At 41.3% G+C, this 21,756-nt stretch overlaps 1 protein-coding gene across 1 annotated transcript in view; it reads right to left on the reverse strand.

Moving 5' to 3' along the window:
* Nucleotides 1-21,756, reverse strand: part of fstl4 (follistatin-like 4) — a 217,869-nt gene that overhangs the window by 55,109 nt on the left and 141,004 nt on the right. The window contains exons 5-6 of the mRNA XM_069674450.1: nt 21,109-21,299; nt 17,207-17,327 (exon numbers count right to left, since the gene is read on the reverse strand). Of these exons, the coding sequence (XP_069530551.1) occupies nt 17,207-17,327; nt 21,109-21,299 (312 nt within the window). The remainder of the gene's footprint in view (nt 1-17,206; nt 17,328-21,108; nt 21,300-21,756) is intronic.

Consider the following 21,756-nt stretch of genomic DNA (forward strand, 5'->3'; position numbering starts at 1 on the left):
AATCTTCTAAGTGTCCATTAAAGCTCCTGTGAGGAGTTTTTAGCTGCTTATGAAATGGACTGAAATGAATACCGATGCCGCTATATGAGGGACAAAAGCAAACACCACAATTAGCGACAAGATTTATTACATCTTTTATAGTTATTTTTAATGCCTGTAACCACTGCAGGGGGGTAAGTGTCAGACGAGGCGATTCACTTCGCGCTGCAAAATCAGCCTTTTTTCTATATTTTCCATGGCAAAGATTTACAGCAAGTGATACGTTTGAATGTTAAAAGTTTAAAAGCACTTACATGTACAGGACAAAATCAGCAAAGAGATAAGAGGTACCACTTTGTCCACAGAGGTCGCCAAAATCGACACAAACCAAAAGTTCCTCACAGGAGCTTTAATGATGCTGGAAGCATCTTTTCTAATGTGGACCCTTAAAGAGGCTAGAAACAGCTGCATTATTATGCACTGTTAATGACTATGTACATTGACATTCAAGTTAAAGTGACTTGTTCCCTATAGATATTTTAATTTGGGCAAATCTCCTGAGGCTGATTTGTTTGTTTTCCTCATGGGATGGAAACACAAAAATCTCTGACAACCAAGCCAGAGCCGTCTCCCTGTATTCACCCCTTTACAATGCCGGTTGTCAAGTATATTCATGACATCGGGGCTTTAAACTCAAAGCTGCTGACTTTCTCTCTGGGTTTCTGATGTGTGGTACAACATCACATCAAGGTGTTCCACATGCGTGTAGCTTGTAGCGAGGATTTAGCCTGGCAAGCCAAAAAAAGGAAGAAAAAAACCTCTGCATCATCTTGGTACAAAAAAGCCTTTGAGCTCTAACCCTGAAGCAAGCTCAGCGCATGTTGTTTTAGAAGACTGGGATGAATAGGAGCTTGTTGCCAAAGGAGATGTTGAGTGCTAAAATTCAGCTGGAAGCGTGCAAAGTTGAGCTGAGCCGCAGCATCAGACCGCACTCCTGAGCATGAAGACTTTGGAGATTTGGGATTCCTGCTCCTCTATCATCACCTTCTCTCGCTCCAACACAGCTGCACTTCAAAATGTTTGACTTTTCTGTTTCCGAAGCTGGTGAAGCTGCTCTTTCAGGGTCTACTGAACAATAAAAAACTTCAGGCTTTAGACATTTTTTGAAAGCCGCTAAATGGTATTGGCTGCAAATGGGAGCGATTATGTAATTGTAAAAGATCAGGAAAAGCTCGGGGCACTGCATTACAAGTGGAAGAAAAGTGATCAGAACTACTCGTTTTAATTATAATGTAAGCCGTCTGGTTTCATTTAGATTTAGTTTTCCGTTGAATTACCTTCAACTCAGGTACAAAGGATCAGAAACACAGCACTTCTCAACTGATTTTAATAAAACTATTGGCTCTTAATATGTCACTATAAAGCACTTATTCTGCATGACCTTATTGTACAACTACAAGGCCATTAACTAAGGGGTTCCCTCAATAACCTCCTAATTACTGCTTATCAATAGCAAGTAAGGAAGCTGTACATCAATTACCATCTTAATATGCTTTGCTCAGTAAGGACCTTAATAACATTTGATAAATATGGTCTGTTCTTGTGTAACAAAACATATATCTCTTAAGTCTACCTGCTAACTCAGGTCATTGCCATCGGTGTGTGAATGAGTGTGTGAATGGGTGAATGTGATGCAGTGTAAAGGCGCTTTGAGTGGTCTGAGGACTAGAAAGGGCTATTTACAGTCCATTTACCATTTCAAACTTCACCTACCTATGAGAACTTCTGTACTTTATGAGCTGCTCAGTTTTGGTACAGACCAGTTGACATGCTGTGTTCGAATCCAGGGGCTGCAGCCTTCGAAGAAGGCGGTCTGTGGAGGATGAGTCATTCACAGCCTGCGTAGACTGAAGTGGCTGAACTGAAATGAGGCGGTCTACATGACGATGGCCTAAAAAGGATATACTGTTTGCGTCATCAGCTGTTCCCGCCCTTACCCTTGCGTCACCAAATGCCGCTCCTGACGCCTAGCAACAGGTAGCTAGCGAGCTAACCAGCTAGTATAACTAACGTCACATAACTTAGCCTATTATTTTAAGGATAATTTTTTTTACGTGTATTGCTAGCCATTCCATTGAGTTGAAGTCCGCCCTCTCATTTGAAATGGCGCACAATGCATTTTGGGATACGTTGGACCATGAAGGATGTATCCGCTGGATCTTTTGCAGCCCGGGAAAAGGAGGACGCATTTATTGGCCGCATCTCAAGGAGCCTTCGAATTGGGACAGCCTTCAACGGGCCTCTTTGACGCAATCAGCCTTCAAATACGTCTGTCCAAGGCTACAGCCCCTGGATTGGGACACAGCTGCAGAGTGCTCATCCCGCAGTAAACTCCATGTTTTCCCTGTAAGAGGTTTTAATGACTTTTTCATCATGTGACACCAAAGCCTCTCTTTTCGACACAGAGAAATAAAACATGTGCATGCAGGTGCTGGATCAGTTATAAAACCCTTCTGTAACACAGAGCGTCTCTCCTGTCTGGCTGTTGCCAACACTGTCGGTGTAAGAGTCAATCACACAGGGCAGCGGAAAAGAAAGGCTTTGTCAAGCAGCTCTGTGTTGGGATGCCCTCTGTTTCCATCAACCCTCTCTGTTCCCATCACAGCTATCCTGCAGTTACCCTGCACTACTCTCTGTAAAATGGAGATGCTCAAGAGAGAGATTGGAGCAAAGAACAGATGATTTTTGTCTATTTATTTCGCCACTAATGCTGCGTTTGGATACCTGCAGAGACCCATGGATACAAAAATAAATCACTGACTTCCTTTATTGCTTCTGGACCCTTAGTCATCAAGATAAACCTGACAAAGGAGGCCTGCTCGCTTGTTGCAGTGCAGAATTTGCTTTTTTTAATGTGTTCAATTAAGTAAACACAATTGCCAAAACTCTTATACTGCGTCACTGAGTGTTGCTGAAGTACAAAGTGACACTTCTTATTCCAGGAGACGAGATGGGAGTATGACTCATTCACTTTCTTCACTGCTGCTGTGAATGTGTTAACACTATTAGAAGGTGTATACTTTTTTCCTCTTGGTCCCGGCTTTGCGTTCCTGCCTCTCCCACTCCTCTCTTCAGCCTTCCTCTGTCGTCCCCCCGCTTCCTCAAACATGTCATGTCTAATCTCTCACACCCTCCACATCTTCCCCCGCCATCTCCACTGCTGCCCCTGACTCTTGTAAACATGTTATTGTGTATTACCAACTCCTGATTCCTCCGCTGTGCTCCCTTTCTCCACAGTCTCTGAATCCTCCTTATCCTGCTGGCTTGACCTTGACAAAACACGTGGAAACATGTAATCATGCTTCACCTGCTCTTCTTCATCCTCCCCCTCTTTCTCTCTGCCCTTCTTCTTGCATGACACTTTTGGTCTCCTCCCAAATCATAATCTCTCATTGTCTAACTTGTCGGGGAAACGTTGGCGTCTTTTTGCGGCTGCTTGTATTCTGATCAAACACAGTTTCATCCTTTTTGCATATGGAGGAAGTAAAATTAAAAGCCCCTCAGGTGTTTGTTCTGGTTTGTAAAATAAGCATTTCAGCTGGAAGCCACCACAGCTGCACTTCTCTCTGGTACACGCACGCCTTTCCCTCCTCTTCCCTGCTTCCACTCTTTCATCCCGTCATAGGACGTGTGTGTTTGTTGTCTTGTTTGTCAGGTTGAGCCTTGTGACGTCAGCGCTGGCCTCCGTTCAGCTTCATCACTAAAAGAAGCCATCTGGACAAACTCACAAAGAACAGATGTTGTTCCATATACGAATAACAACCTCTGACTGCATCTACGGGAGATGTTTCTTACTTTCTCACACGGAAATGTTATAACAGCAGCTCCCAAAAGCCGAGGTTATCCAGCCGTGACGGATTACGTGGTTGTGCTCCAACCTTGTTGGGTTGTTTTGTGTTCGATGAATCTGCTACTGTATTTACTTTTTTTTTTTTATCCCACAAGAAGCCCCCTTTTTCCTTTTCCTCTCCTTTTTTCTGCCGTGTTTATCTCCTTTGTTCTGATTTCAAAGCTGATGAAGGTGGATGCTGGAGGGGATTTCGTTGAAGAGATGAGAGGAAGAAAAAGGAAGAGGAGTAGCATTCCCATGCAGGGACACACCAACGTAGAGGCGTACACACATCCACATGGACGCACGCTTGTTTGAAATCGCAGAAGGGCGTTAAAATAAGAAAAGGAGAGGGAGAAAGAGGGGATTGTTCCAGCAAAGAGCCGAGAGAAAGAGCAAATCAATGGAGGCATGATAATGAATTATTTCCTCGCAAGAGAGGGAGTTAGAGGAGAGAGATAAAAGCAGACCACATGCTGCGCCGCTAACAGCCTGGGGGCTGCTGCCTGTGAATTATAGCGCGTTGGAACACACTCGCCGCCCTCGGGACCCATCGGTTGCAAAGGAAAGAGAAAGCGTAAAAAATAGAAGTAAGAGATTCGGAGGGACGAGGAAAGAAATTTCGGAAAGGGTAATAGGTCAAAGCGAAGCCCCTGGAGTCCCTGCAAAGCATGGATTTACATCTCTATGGCTAATTAGAGACGTAAAGATGGAATTAAAGTGGTGGTAATGAAAGAAGGACAGATAGATGGGGGGAAATGGAGACGCGGGGACCGGGGGGAAGTGTTGGATGGGATTATTCAGCATGTGTAATTATGAGAGATATTAGATGTCTGGTAGAACAGTGAGAGTGTCACAAATGAGAAGTCATGTCCTAATGATCCTTGTATGATGTTCCAGATGTACCAGGAGATTTTTACCCAGTGTGTTTTCATCCCATTACCACATAATCTGCACTTAGAAGACCCACTACTCAAGGACTGCGAGTCCTGGAGTCGAAGAATTACAAGTGCAATTTGTACTTTGCATTGCAGCATGTTTAAAACACGCCCAAAGCAGACATTTGTGTAACTCTCTTTGTTCTTTTTTAACATCCCGCTGAGATCTTTATAATTTAGCTTGTTTAGATTAAACCTTTAAACTATGGTTAAAATATGAATTATGGGATACATGAAGGCCCAATCTGTGGCTGATTATCTGAATATGAAATCATTGCACAAGCAGAATAATGATCACCTCGACAGCACTACTAATTTAATCTATTTATTACACAATGTGTCCGCAACTGTTACAGATTTGTACATCATCCACACTTTGCTTTATTCACTGTTATAATTTAGATTTTTATCAGCTTTGACTTTCCTTCAACTTGCCTCATCTACTTCATTTATTAATTTACTATGGTTCCCAAAATTAGTTTGAACACCCCTCAGAGAATGTGGTTAAAGTGGATACACCCAGCTGTTGTTTAAAGTGAAGAGAGCAAATGCAATAGTGCAGCAAGAGCAGCAGAGGAAGTTTTGCCAGTTAAGCAGATATAAAGCTGTAATTACTCTCCTTCCTCAAAATGTAATATCTCCTACTGAATTGTGAAGTTTAAAGTTTCAGTCAAAGTGAGTCATATTTTTCTGTTATGAAACTGAAACGAGTCCAAAAAACACTGACAATGTTTAGTTGAAGAACGTTATGACACCACAGAATCACAAACAGAGGGAAAATGACTCTTATGAAAGCAAGCTGTTTATTTCTTACAAAGATGAAGCGTTAACGGTGTTTTTTTCACTGTAATCAGAACCTCCAATTTCTGTGTAATAGGCCTCTGGGTGAGAGAGCTGCTCCCCTTATTTCAGGATAATTTACAGATCCATATTAGCCCCTGCTCAGACAAGTGTATTCTGATCATTGTGTGATAGTTGGTTTGATAGACTCTGATACACGCACAGGCTTGGCTGCTATGGTACTTCAAATCACTGCCAGCTAACATGAATCATATTATCTTTATTGAGATGGCATGACGTTATGCGTGATAACAGAGACAACTACTGAGACACCTCACTCCTGCGGTTTCTCAAAACATAATAACAAGAAAATAAATTCAAAAACTAAACATCATTTGGGTCATCATGTGTCTGCAGTTGTTTATGCTTTGAATAACCCATCACAGTCGCCCAACCAGAGTTTGAGCGGATGCTCATTGTCACTCTTTATTTCTGACTCAAGTCGCTGCTTTATTTCATCATCCGAGCTGTTTGTGTCCTGTCTCTTCCTGATGAAAACCTGGTTTCTTTTCATATAAATGATGATCATTCCCAAACCTTAACCAAGAGAATTATACTCGGAACTAAGGACGTCATTGTGCCCAGCCACTGCTAACCAAGACATGGTGAGGGCAAGCAACTCCTGTAAAATCCCACAAACTGTCCAATTTACATTATTGATTTTGAATGAATTAAACAAACTAGATACAACATATTCATTAGTTAGCTTTAAAGGTGTTGGTGGGCATCTTTTTTTAAACAGCAATCTGTGGTCCTCATACACAGGCCTCGCAGGCTCACCATTCCCCACACCGGCCTGCAGACTTTTGTGGAGAGAGCCTTCAGCGTGGCAGCCCCCACCCTCTGGAACTCTCTGCTTATTGAGATACGCAACACAACAACCATTCATTCATTCATTTAAAAAAGGCTAGCTCAGTATTGATTGAAATGTCGAAGCATTTCTTGAAAGTATTGTTGGAATAATTTTGCTTTATTTTGTAGACAGAGGTGACAGGAAATGAGGTTTGAAACAAAAGCTTCCCAGCTTGATGATGTAGTTGCATGACAAATGTTTTGAACCCACAGATCCCAAGGAAGCCCTGCAAGACTTTAATATTAATGTTTGGCAAGTGGGTTGGAACATCTGAGAATGTGAATTAGAGATGTCCATGAACCTTCAGTGACATATAAAGTCAACCTTGTGTCTTAGTTCAGGTTCCACTGAAGAGGTCTTCATTGTGCCTGCAATGCTGTGCTCAGTAAGTGGAGCTGTACAGTCATAAAATAAATTGATGGTCCCCTGTCTCTCGATATCCTTTGAGAGCAGCACTCATGTTTGTTCATTTGGATGCAGACAGTATATGATTGTTTCTGTTCGCACTGAGGGTCTCAGCAGACACTGTCTGAATGTCCTCTTGTGTTTCTCCACTCCTTATACTTCCCCTCGTACGTACGAATGATTTCAACCTGAGTGCCGTGTTTACACGCAGAGATAATATAGTCCTAAATCTCACGCTGCACATGTCAGACTCTTAATTGTCCACTGCAGGGTTTATATTGCTTACTTTACTGTTCCTCCTCTGTGTCTCCTCTCCTCTCCTGCAGGGAATTAGCTGCACTGGCTAAGTGTTGTACTAAATAAATGATTCGGACATAAAGCCACAGTCCCAGTTGCCATGGTGACTCACTGGGCATCTCTCACTATTGTATTCAGAGCAAGCTTGCCGAATGACCACTGGCTGCAAGGAGGTATGTGTTCCTGACTGTATGTGAAATGCGTGTGTACACAGATGAGTACACGAGCGCCTGTTTGTGTGAGGTAATTATGCAGAACCAAAAAATAATTGGCTGCTGGAGACGTGATTATACAGTATGTTGGCGTGATATCTTTTAGAGGAAGTGGCTAAAAATAGGTAGGTGGTTGGCAAAAAACTGTGTTCCACTTTAACTTGTGTTTTGTATAATTTTGTAAGGGGCATTTCTAAATGTTTGGATAACAAAGAATATCTAAGTGGTCATTGTTGACTGCAATAATGCAGGAAAAAAACACAAAACAATGAAACCTACAGGACAGAAAGGTTTTTTTGCCCTTAGCCGCCCCCCCACTGGTCAAAAAACCCGCTAACACCTGGCTTTTTTGCTTAATCGCAAACGCTACAATCGTCTTTCAGACCCAGGTCAAATGACTCTGCAGTAGACCGACTCCGACCGGCATTGATGGGAACATCAACAAAACCCGTGTTGACATGCCCCTTTTCCGGGGTGATGCTATCCTCTGTCAGTAACTTCTGCGCAACTCAGCTACAAATTCCGCCCGTCTCCGTCCGAGCAGCGCTCAAACATCTTTCCAAATTTGTCGGCACTGAGTTTAACTAACAGACTGAATGAGTAATAGATACAATAAAGACCTAACCACCGTAACATCTTCACTGTTTACTAACCCTGTTTCCGGCACGTTTGTGACATGAGACGGTGACGCAGCAGAAAAGAGACTGTCAGGAGTATACTTCACTGGCAATGGGGAAAGAGACAATCTGCATCTATAAGCAGGTCTTCCAGGGTGTTTGGTGGGAAAGGGGTATATGATTGAAAATCTCTTTACTTTAAAGTCCTTTAAAACAATGTTGTTAAAATGGTTTTCTCAGTAAAAGCACAAAAAAACTGTTTCTGGTGTTGTTAGTCAATTTTTAAGGACCTCTTACAGCTGTAGTCATAGATATGAGGTTGTAGGGATCTACTTTATAATTGGCTGAGTAGACTGATAGCATCTATTGGTAAGTGGGATGGTAAATGGTAAATGGACTGTACTTATATTGCACTTTTCTAATCTCAAAGCTGCTTTTACACTACATGTCACATTATCCCATTCAAACACACACTCACATACTGATGGCAGAGGCTGCTACCTGAAGTGCCCAACTGTCAATGAGACATCACATTCACACACCTTTGGCTATGCCACTGGAAGAAATATGGGGTACAGTGTCATGCCCAAGGACACTTCGACATGTAGACAGAGGGAGCTGGGGATTGAACCTCCAACCTTCCGATTGAAAGACGACCGACTCTACCACTGAGCGCCATTTATGTTTTTAGCAACGCCTAGTGGTGGATGTTATAACAAGGGGAGCAAAACATAGAAAGAACTCAGGGAACAAAATGAGAAAGTACGGATCATGGGATGCTTGGGGGTGGATCGATGGGTCACAGAAACACGAGTTTCATCCAGGAAACAGGGTTTATGTCTGGTTTTAGGCCAAGAGTCAAAGTTTGTCATTTTACCATGACGATGATGGACCAGTCACATTTGGCCTGTCGCTATGGACATACTGATAATATGTTCTGCACCTTCTTGCCTATGAGTCAGTTCAGTTTGCACTGTCTGAAGCATTCCAGGTGTAGTGATAACAACTGATAATGGGCTATTTAATGGTCTGATAACAACCAGAGCAAGTGAGAACATTTAGAAAATAAGCAAGCAATGCTTCCCCTGACCCAAGGAACTATGACTGGTTCCTTCCCTACCATTAGTTTACAGTTTGGAACGATCCCTTCCTGCTTCATGTGCCATCAAAATAACTTTCTTTCCACAGGAATCAGCTCCTGTTAAAGATGCAAGCTGCTGTTAATATGATGCCTTATTACTACTGAGATGAACAAACAAAACTATTCCCAATAAACAACAAATCCCATGAAACACGGATCACTTAATTAAAGAGCAACAAACAATGTTATCAGATGAACAACATTTGGTAAAGAAACATCAATCGTGCAGGATGGAGGAAGTGTAACCAAGGCCTCAGCAGTGACTCTGGGTAATTACCCAGGACTAGAGACCACACTTGGATGGTGCCAGGAAGCCCCTTACACACACTCCAACAATTAGGTGTAAAGGTCCATTGAGTGGTAATGGGGCATTAGACAGTATCCAGGGAAGAGTGGGCAGGTGAGAGGAAAGGAAAGGAAAAGAAAAGGAGGTAAAGGAAAGAGATAGAAACCAGAGAAGAGAGTGCCGAAAGGTGAGCAGAATAAAGAAAGGTGAGATCAAAACGGAAAATGGAGGGGAGGGATGAAGAACACACGAGGAGATAGTAGTGATAACATGGACAGGAAACAACAGATAACAGAGCAGAGGAGAAGTTAGAGGGAGGGTTATTATGTAGGTGCAGCGGGAACCTCCAAGACCTCCAGTTCAAAGTCACTTTGTTGTTAAGAGCTTAGCTGGAGGTCTCTCACCCACTTGGCTGTCAGAGAACAACAGACTCCGGTTGTAAAACTGATATCTGATCTCAGCAAGATCATTTGTGCAGATTAAGGGCAAACTTGAGAAACATGAAAGATCAAACCCTGACAGGAGCTGCCAGGCAGCAACAAAAAGATATCATCTTGCTGCGGAGGCATCGGGGCTCTCTGAGAGCTTCAGTGGAAACGTACGAGGTGGAAAATGGAGACGGAGAACGGCAGGTAAAATATTTTGTCCCGTTACACCAGCTGCATTTTGGTATAGTCGTAACTTACACTGTCATAAAATTGAAATCTGTATTTCCAATGAATGTACTGGCATCTGGTCTCGTCCCACAACACTATTGGTGAAACAGCTTGGTACAATATAATTTCAAGGAGACAGGGGTGGAAGGGATTACTTGATTCATCAAAAGGAAGAAAAAACACAACAAATGTGGGCGCCTCCGCCATTGCAACTTTGAATATGCTACCAAATAAAGAGACACATGTGAAAATCTATTTTTGCCTACATGCATACAATGGACCAGGATATTTACGTGGTGATGCTGAGTGTTTATAGCGCTCAGGTACATCTGTGTGTCAGTGGCATGGAGAATGAACCCACTGTAGTATCTCCCCATTGGGGTTGATGGCCTAGTATTAGGCTTGCTTTTTACTTGTTCTCATCAATATAATCTGATGACTTCATTCATGACTATTTTATTTTTCCCTTTTAACCATATAAAAAAAAAAAAATTCAAGTGGAAGGTAAAAAGATTGTGATTGATTATTTTTTTCTGCAGTGTAAAATGTGTTTTAGAACTTTATGATATCATTTCAATGCTTTTATGAACTATTATGTTTTATTGACTTACATAACCTTTTGGGTTCGTTTGTAGAGACGAGAGGAATGTGGAGAATTTGAAGATACTACAATAAGCAAGAACACTAATGTACCCGAAAGCAGACCCTTTCAAGTTCAAGCCTGGTAAAAGCCTGACTTTAGGCTCTTCTGCCTGCTCATGGACATGTTATTTAACCTTTTATTTAACTCAAGGTTAAATAATAAAAAGTTACAGTTGAAATGGAAAAAATATATAACTGATAGCCTTGGATAAATAACAGGTTTGGTGATTCGCTGATGTCCTCCTAGAGTCCAACATACTTAGTATTTATCCATAGTTTCATTCATGTCCTCTTACAACAGAAGCATGTGATGTTTTTGCATGTACATTTCTTTCCTCATGTGTTATTTTCAAGGCATTCATTATCTGCAAGTGCTACATTTACATGTGCTACCTATGTGGTTTAAAAGACACATTTTTCATTCAGTGTTACAGAGCAACATGCAGAACATATGCACGCCCACATGCACAGCTAACACCATGTACAAACACAGAAAGACTCTCCCAGGGAAGTCACACACACACACACACACACACACACACACACACACACGATGGTATAGACATATGCAGCACTAACAAATACACACAAACACCTGTACACATATGTTTCTTCACCCCTGACCTTTATCTGACACTGGCTGTTCGTCCTCTCCCCCCAGCTGACTAATTACAAACATCTCATTGTCTTTCCTTTATATTTATGTCTCTTCACTTTCCCCCTGTTCCTCCAGCCCACCATTCCCCTCCAGAGAGGGAGAAGAGGCTCTTTGCTATTGTTCCACCACAGGCTCATGTTTATGCCACACTCCTCAGTATCTCCACATGAAACTCTCCCGTCTCTTTCTCAGATTTCACCCTCTCTTCCCAGGCTCGCCTTCCCTCTCCATCTCTGCTACTTCACTCTTGATTAATTAGCCCGTCGTGCTGAGCGGTCCTGCCAGGGCGGCCCACATCTCCATATAATTCCACTATTAACAAGAGTCACGGAAAACAAATAGACTCACAGTGGAGGAAGATTTCTGTGAGAAATACAGAGAACAAGCTTGGAGGGTAGGAGCTGCATGTGGGTGAAATATGGAGAAGCGATGGGAACAAGGAAACACTAGTCTGGTCCTAATTAGAAGCTCACCAGCTGTGTGTTTATGCAAATAAATTAAAAGGGGACCACTGGCACACTGTGCTGCAACTAAACAAATAATGCTTCTGTTATAAATAGACTAAAAAGGTCCACAAGCTTACACTTGTATGCTCAGGTAAATCTCTGTTACTCTAATAAATGTTACACCAAACTTTAGAATCAAGTGGATAAGAGAATCAGCAGCCTTGACATCAATGTTGGAGCTATAACAGTTCTTCCAAAAGCATTCAGAAAACTCAGTAAGAAATTGGAAAACAGAAATATTAGATGACAGAAAAAAAACCTCCTTCTCCTCTTCTCCTCTTTTCTTGTCATCTTGTCCTTAAAACGTTCCAACATCTTGCAGTGGTCTTTCAGGTCCTTTTGAATGTCGCCCTTTTTCTGGTGTTTTTTCCGTTCTCTCTCAACTACCTAGCGCGATGACCGCAAGTCAGCAATGAAGAGTTTTTTTGTAAATAAACAAGCCAATGGGCTGATATTGGTTTGGGACTGCAGAGAGCAGCATGAAAGTAGCGTAACAAAGATTCAACAATGATTATCATGCATTTAAAGAGCAGCTCCAGTCATGTTTTAAGACATATAAAATGCTCTGCTTGAACTAAAACATTGTTTCTGTTTCTTTTTTCCTGCAAAATACGTTCAATTACTTTTAAAATCCAAAGCATCTCCTCCCTCATTAGAAATTCATGAATCTGCATAGGCCCCGCCCCCATGCACATTTCCAACCGCCTCCTCCATCAAGAAAACAAAACACGTCTCTGCCATCGCTTAGTGGCAACTTGTTGAAACTTAGCTAGCTTGAAATGCAGTAATTAGCAGTAGTAACGTTAACGTTAGTAGTCAGCAGTGAGTTTGCAAGCCGGTTACAGCTGGCTCGTGCATCGCCGAAGTGGTTGCCATGGGTTGCACATAATGATATGCACAGCGTCACCCCGCACATTAACAGGATTGGCTCCTTAGGTTTGTGACGTCTCAAACATGCCATTCTGAAAACGTGTTGTTCAGCCTGTCCTTGGTACACTGCAGTTTAAAAGCAGACAGGCCCAGCCATGGAGATGACAGCCTGGTGTTGTCCCTGATATGTCTTGTAGCACATGAAGAACACCACATGGAGATGTTTACAAGGTTAAACACTTGGTTTTCACTGGAGGGGGGCTTTAAACTAATTTCATGAGTCATGAGTTTTTCCATCATAATGGCAGACAAAGACCTCTTATGTCATGGTGTTAAGTGGACAACAGTTGATAAAAAAATAACAACACAGTGAGTCACTTCCTTATCAATGGGTGGATGCAGTTTACGATAACAGGCATTAAGAAGCGATGTAATGGTTTGAAAACATCCAAATATGGTCTCAATTTTGACTTGTTACATTGCAGAAAAATCTCTCGATAATTCATCTGGAAAGCTTCTAGATCCACAGATTTACAGTCTCAATAAAATGATACAGGATGTCTATAATAAAAACATCATAAACATGCTGCCGAGTAGCTACACGAGACTGCAGGACTTCACTGTAAGATCATGTGGGTATTCTTTTATTCCTCTCTTTATAAGAGCTTTATAATGTATAAAACCTTTCAAATATGTGAGCAAAACATACACAAAGTGATTCTTGAAGTTTGTTGTTTCATTAGTCTTAGAATCAAATCTAAATTTCCCTCATGGTCTGCTGCTGAATGTGTATATTTGCTGTACAGGCCGGGCTGGATTCCAGGAACCGTGTAAAAGCCAATCTCATGATATCTCCTGCTGATACCTTGGCCTGCACATTTACAAGAGGTTATTCACCATTCATAATGCACATGCAGTGCATGTATCACCGCAGGGCAGATTTATATACTACACATGTACCCACAAAGGAGCTCTGACCTTGTGTGACCGTATATATTACATCTGCCGGCTTTAGATATCTCTCAATAAGCCTTCTCATGTATCAGCTCCTGCGCTAATGCCCTGTTGTCTTTTACCGAACGGGAAACGTGAATCGTCTCTGCTCCGGCATCAGTGCAAATGTCCACGAGGTAAATTCATTCATTATTGTTTAATTACAGTGGTTCTAATTCGGATTCAAAGGGCACGTGTTCGAGCCGTCCGCTCCCACACCATGTTGACACTGTAACAAATGTTAGGAAACAGAGCGCTGTGAAACCAAACACCATTAGGAAAGCACAGGGCTGATTTAAAGCCATTACGCTGTTATCTCTGTCCTGCAATATGCTCTATAGCAAAGAGCAGCTTAATTTTTCACTCCTGCTGCAGCACAGTACAAGAGTCATTTTTCCCTGGCTTTAATGATCTAAACCTCCACCAGAATTACTGGAGTGATTTGCATTATGGGCAAAAACACAGACATAGTTTAGTGCAGAAGTAATTAATTAAATAGTTGATTTACAGAAAACTGTGACATTCAATTATTCATTCAAAACATTTATCCACCAAAAAATAATTAAAGTTCTGTGTCTGGCCTCTCATATCTTGGGATTTCATGATTATTGCTCCCCTGTAAACGGAATGCAACTGGGGTTTGGACTATTCAGCCAACACAAGCAAACTGAAGATGTTTTACTGGAAATTTGAAGCTAATTTGTAATTTAAAAATAACTATTTACAGAATAATAACTTATTAAAATAATTAGTGTTTGCTGCTTTCGTAGTATTTTAATTTCAGTGTAAATGCTATGACTAGCCCCTTATACACTGCCAGTTAAAGGCAGGATGATTACGCCTCTGTAACGTTTCATCGTCTATGTAAAACGCACGAGGCGGAATGCTTGGGTGAAACCATTCTGCCTCTGAGCCGGCATCGGAGGTAGTAACAGAGGCGAAACGGCGTCTGTGTAAACAGCGGAGCCGGCAGTCTGGAACAGCGCTGTGTGTGTGTTTGCGTTTTGCCCGGCGCTGCTTGGTCCAGTGTAAACTGGCAAAGGCTACATGATGGTGGAGCTTCATTACGGTGCTGAGGCGAAACCACAGTGTACAAAAGGGCTACTGTAACAGTGAAATCACTTCATACCTCTGCTAAGCCTTAGCAACAGTTTTTAATACACAATAAGGTCAAGTAGGTCATCGGCCTTGTGAGAAACTAAATACATACATAAGTGATGTTTTTTCTTCAGTGTACTCCCACTATTACTGAGTGCACTAATAACTATTACATTGAGACATTTTTGGACGGAGGATAAGCGGGATTATTCACCAACAATCGGGCGAGATGCTCCAGTAAGATTCTCTTCAAATGAACAACATGACCTCCATCAATCCTCCATGCTAAACTGTTCTGGATCTCTTTCCATCAGCTTGTGACTGTAACCCCGCCAGTCACAAGGTCACTTATTAAACGGATCATTCAAGATTTAAAGATTATTTCAGGGTTGTACTAATCGGATTGAGACGTCATCTGTCTGAGACACAAATGGCTGATTTCTATTTATTTGTAATATTTGAGACTACATCAGTAACAGTCAATTATTCTTTTATAGTAGTTAAAATATTCTTGAGACAGAGAAATAGGTGTTTAAGTAGAATCTACTTAACGCTGGTGCCAAGGAGACATTACAGAGAAGTAAAATGAATATAAAAACAACCTGCTGGACGTGTTAAAAGAAGAGAAGGGGGAAAAAATCAATAAGAATGCAATCATCTCAGGAGTATTCTGCAGCATATTCCCATTGATTCAATTTCTGGTAAAAATAAAAAATAGATTTGGAAGGCAACAGAACAGAGCTTTGCGGAGCGCTGTACTTGTCACGGTTTATATATTAAATAAAGCAAAGACAACAAAGGAGGCAAAACAACACAATTAGCGTTCCTTAACAGCTTAAGATCTGTGACTGTGGGAGCAACAAGGGGCTGGAGTTGTCTTGGTGGGAAACTTACTTACATCAAAGTTTAAGACAGAAAGTAGCAACAGAGGAGAAAACTACTGCAAAGTACAGTTTGTTTTCTACCTTAGTGCTTTGAGGTCTAAAGCTTGTGTCTGCTGGAGATCACACAATTGGCTTGGCAGCAGAAGATCAACCAGGGTAAAATATCCTCTCACATCGTTTAGGTCTAATATCCACATTCTATTTTCCAAGCTGATGACCATATTCTAAATTTCCACCCTGCTAAACACACCTGTGATTCCTGGCTGCTCTGCTTCCCAGACCACTCGCTGGGGACAGCGCTGACTGCATCCCAGGAAACACACACACACACTCACACAGACCTACCTGCAGTTGCACACACATAGAAAAATACACAATTCCACACCATCAACATTATCCAGAACACCAGATGCGCCACTCAAAAATAATTACTCCCCCTCGGTGTAGCATTTCTGCAGCCCAACAGTTAACCTTGAGCTTCATCTAATCAATAGCTTGTTTTATCGGTCCCTGCCCATTCCTTCAACTGCTTGTCAAACATAAAAAGCATTGACAATCGCGGCCTGGAACCCTGCAGGCAGGGCTGTAGGTAGGTAAACTCCATGCAACGTCTGCTCACTGCCCATCTGGAAGGTTAGGAGAGTGTAACAGAATAATAGCAGGATGTTTCCCACTAAAACCAGTCATTAGGAGGCTGAATTAGTGGTGAGGTTTAATGGACCTGCATAATCTGAAGGTAGAGCCCAAAAATGGCCACCTGCCACAGCTAACTGCTGGACTTTATTAGATTGTATCCATGTTTTGGACTCAGATGTTGTTTTTTCACAACAGTTTTATGCTGTTGAAGAGAAAAGACGAGACGAGAAATTAAAAATGCCACTTTGAAAACAAGAGAAGCAGCAGGTTACCACCAATTTTGAGTCCAGCAATTTTGATGCTACAGTTGCATTAGTGGTGTAATTGTGATTATTGGTCTTAATAAGGTGGAACCTGCCTCTCAGCTGCTGCTCAGCCTAAAGCCCAGAGGCTATTATGGTTGTACCAGATGCTATAATCATGGCTGGGTCGGGGCACATGGGCTAGTGTGCAATTATCAATTTATCTGTGGCTGAAGCACTTTCAGCCTGATGGCTGCTGTGGAGAGGCTGCCTGCATCGAGGGGTCACAAGGTTGTAACTAGTGATGACAGTAAGCTGTGTGTTTTTACATTTAATAGCATGGGTTATATATTGTTTGTCAACTAACGCAAACTAAATTAAGCATATGTGTTTTAGTGCAAACTGCGTGTGTGATCGTTTACAGGGTCTCAAATACTTTTTCATCTTTGTTTCCTCAGGGCACACAGGATAGAAAAAGAGAGCACAGATGAAGGTGAAAAAACAGATTAAAAAAAAGAGTAGGAGATCGGTAACAGGTAAGTCACGGACAGACTGAAGACTCACGGAAAGCTGTGTAGAACTCATGCAGGCTGAGGTGTCCGTCGTTGTTGTAGTCGTCGTACCGCAGCAGGTCCTGCATGGTGCACTCCATCAGGCTGTCCTCCAGGTGCTCCTTCATAGATATCTAACACACACACACACACACACACACACACACACACACACACACACACACACACACACACACACACACACACAGCGCATGTTCAATCAAAAAGCAGCACAAAACATGACACCTGTGGGGGAGATCTTTGTGGGAAAGGCAGATGATAAAGGCAACAATCGCTCACAGCTACGACATTCTCACAGCCTCTCACAGCATTTACATTTCGTTTCGGCCTTGCCTTTTTAAAACCAAGTATGCGCTGTAAGTAGAGGCCATTATGCAAATCTAGTATAAATGTAAATCTGACATTTTTTAATGGGAGATACTACATACATTTAACATTTCAGTATCCCTCTAATGGAGAAGCCTCAGCATATAAATGAATACTTCAGCCTTTCTAAAGGACAGAAGCAGAATCACAGAATCTCAATGTCAGTAACAATTAGTTAACATTCTGGATTTTACATTTTTAAGTCATTGTTTGGTAATTAAATTGACTTGTATGTCCCCTTTTTTAATAAAAAGATAAAACATGATAGTGATTCAACCTACAAAACAGCTCTCTGGTAAAGGATGTCAAATGTTGGAGTAGTATTTGATATGAGCTTTTCCATAACCCAATAATTAGAACACAATTTCCATCAGATGGAAAGTGCCTCGTGCACATAAACACATGAATCACATGACATGATTCACTCACAAAGTAATTTCATCCTGACTAAAACAGGTGGGTTAAATATGCAAGCATTCTGGTAAGTGCTGCTTCTGATCGCTTGCCGTTTTAGGAATAACGCGACTCGAACTGCTCATGCTTATGCATACTGCACCTGAGTTCATTCAAAGATGTCCCCCTGGGAACACGCAACTCCCTCTCTCTCCGCCATTGTTTGTCATTTATGAGCCCTCTCTTCCGTCTTTAGAGGTGCGTCTTTCTCAGGGGAACCATCTTTGAATAGGTGATGTTAAGCAGTTTGTGGGTGATAAACAGAAGACTCAGCTTCCGCTCAACAACTCCAGTGGCACTATATTGTGTTAGAGTACTTGCTAGCTATTTCGCAAAGCGTAGCAGTAGCTGATAATAGGTTGAGATTTGTTAAAAGCTTGCTGATGCTGGAAAGCTCCATTCTGTCCTTGTGGCGCATGTAACCAGGGAAGCCACGACTTATCATCTACTGAGCAGTCATTCTTTGTGGCAGTGGTCAAGCTCTTTACAACACACAAACGTTAAAAAGTACTCTAATATACCTTAAGTAAAAGTGTTCATACATGAACAGCAAAGACACAAGCACGCACTTTTACAAACAGACCCTAATTCAGGCTGAGGCTGGGTGGAGCCATGGAGGGATGATATGTAGAAAACTCACAGCAGGATGACGGACCTGTTCCAATTCACTTTAGTTATTTGAATGATTACATTAAGCTCATGGAAATACCAATAAAAATATATGGAAAACCAATTATTTTTTCACTTTTATATTGATGTTTTTGGTCCCCCAAAGATTATTTTTTAAATTCGAGGTGTATTTATTAAATAACTAATTTCTTCTTTTGTACATTTAGTAATTTTTTTTGCTTTTGAAATCAGAGAGATATTCTTATACTCTCAGAAAAAGCTTAAATCTTGAATTGTGAGTGGTAACGCGAAGCCTTGCAGGCAGACGTGCCAATATTATATATTTATATTGTTCTTGATGATTTTGTGTTTTACTCAACACCTCCCTTTTTAACCTGGTTTTTAATCAAATTTTAACTTTTATCTAACTTCATTTATTTTAGATTTTAGGCTGTTTTATCGATTTTATTTTTATACTATTGTATCCTATATTATTATTCCTGATCATCTTTTTATTCGTATATCTTCCTTTTTATTTCCTTTTATTTTCTTCCTTTTATTCTTCCTCCTGTGTTTCCTCATTACAAATACATGATGGCGTTTCCTCAGTCCTTCAGTTTCCTGTTTTATCGAGTGAATATATTTATTACATTCTTTTCGGGTGATTGTATTGTTTTTATTAATTTTTGTTTTCGTGAAGCACTTTGTGTTACATGACTATTGTATGAAAAGTTATATATATGATATTGATATTGATATATCATATTGATATGATATTATATACAAATAAAGTTTGAGTGATGATTGAATATTAAGTTTCTATCATCAAATGTGAGCTAGAAAGATATTTATTAAAATGAACAGAGAACAAAGTAGATCTGTGATGTGATTCTACCTCGTCTGTCTAGTAACACCACCACACAAAGTTGTTCTGACTTTTACATTACGGTTTTTCAATTTAAGACAGAAAATGTAATGTTTTTTTTCATGTTTAAGGCCAAAACACTTTTCCGAGGTAATCTATGTTAAAATCCTACAGCTATGATTTCCAAGCCTTTAAATATAGCCCTGTGCGTGTTCCTCTCCTCTAATGGATTCTTTATGGAGCTGCACACGTGGCAAAGCAGATTAAGGGATGTGACAAACTTTGTTCTCTCGTTGCTGCCAACAGCGGTCTGCAGTCGTGTGCTCAGCGACACACTGATCTGTGCTTGGGGCATTTGAATAAAATATCTCAGACCCACAGTACAGGACTTTACCCTCTAAGACCATCTGTGACAATAGATTTATCCCCAACTGGATAAAGTCTGGATGGATGACTGGAGTTCGTCTTTTAACTCTTTGATCCTTAAAAGCATTATCTCTGTGAAGCTGAGTTTATGAATTCCTGCAGGAGCAGAAAGTGTTATCTGCAGATTTCCTGGAAACTTGTCAGCATTAGTAATTGCCAGCTGTGATTGATAAAAATCTTTTGTCAGATCTTTTAGTGCAGCTCTGCCAGAGAGGGCTTTTATTATTTATTTCTGCAGCTAGAACTAGGCCAAAAATCACTCCATCTTTTTCATTTTGAGAGCGGACAAAGCGTGTTGTCATTTACAACCACAGCGAGCTGACAGAAGATTAATTACTGTGACATTTTTTACACTATATTTAGTCTCACTTTTTAATTTCAGCTTCTCATAAGCTGTTTTTTCTTCGGCTTATACAGCCGCTCTCTTTCAAATTCAAACCAAAATAAAAAGAGCGCGTTCGACATAGAGACTGCAGAGAAAGTATCTGACAGTGTGCTCTTCCTGCTGCAGGCTGCAGAGTGTCAAACACTGTCGCTGCATTCTGGCAAAAGTCCCCGACATCACAGCATTGCTTGGGAGGAGTCTAATTAACACCCATCTCTGATGCCCATTTCCTGATACCAGATGATGCCCGCAATAATTTCATTTCCTCACCCTGCAAATGTCAATGCCAATCTTTTATGAAGTCCCCCCACTGTTTCCCATCAGACCCTGGTGGGGAGATAACCTCAGTAAACATTTTTCATTGTTAAACAAGATGATTAAATGTTCCGGCCACATGTCAGTCACTCTGTAATAAGTCTGGAGGGGGGGGACACACAAAGAAGACGCAACCTTATCAACTGACGCCTGAGATGAGCTGGGACAGGCTCACATTTAAAATGTAATGGTCTTGTTAAAGATTTGTATCTATTCTTTTTTAGTTGATTTCATGGTGGCAGCAATATGATCGTGTAGTTTCTTAAAGAGCATCCTTACCCTTAAACTGGAAATGTCCTGGAAGCAATGAGACCTGTGTTTTTGTTGATGTCACACGGGGTCTTTTCAACCCCTTAAATAATTAAAAATAGGAAAGAAATGCTCTAATCATAAGAAAAACATCTCTAACTTCTTTCTCAATCAATCTTTACTACTCATCTGTCCTTCCATACGGCCAACTCAGCTCGACACCCACCTTCTCCAGCTCATCACTGACCAGCCGGCCGTCCTGGTCCACATCCAGGTATTTGAACATGGTGTCCACCAGCGCTCTCTTCTCCTCCATGTCTCTCTGCTGGCTCTGCTCTCCAGTCCCCAGCACTTTAGGCTGCATGTCCAGCAGCATGCTCTTCAGCTTGTTGTACTCAGACATGGTGCACGCGTTGCCTAGAGGGGAAACAAACAGAAAGGAAAGAAAAGACCTTTGATTAACCTCAATTGCACGAGCTGGAACATTTGGATTGTGGCTGTAAATTGTATTTAATGTGTTTGTGTGTTTTATAGAGGAAAGGAGGGCAAGCGGGAGAGATCATGTGTGTTTGTGTATGCATGTGTGTGTCCTTGAGTGTTTAAAAAATGTCAGTTTTTTCTTTGCATAAATTGTCAAACAGCTTTTTCGCAGCAGGGGGTCCAATTAATTACAAGTAATCCTTGAATCCACATGAAAACAAAAGGTAAACATCCTCATTTAGACCCTCACAAGCTTCTTGTCTTCCTTTGCTTTGGGATTAAAGCTGCTTCAAAAACCAGACTGGTCCTCTAGCCCCTGACGCTCCGCGCGAGCTGCCTGGTGAGGATGTGCAGAGGAAATGAGAGACTACAAATTAATCACGGGCAGCTCTCA

The sequence above is a fragment of the Semicossyphus pulcher genome, unplaced genomic scaffold (assembly GCF_022749685.1).
Source record: "Semicossyphus pulcher isolate SPU_LCO1_2020_fin unplaced genomic scaffold, fSemPul1.0.p SCAF_10, whole genome shotgun sequence".
NCBI lineage: Eukaryota > Metazoa > Chordata > Actinopteri > Labriformes > Labridae > Semicossyphus > Semicossyphus pulcher.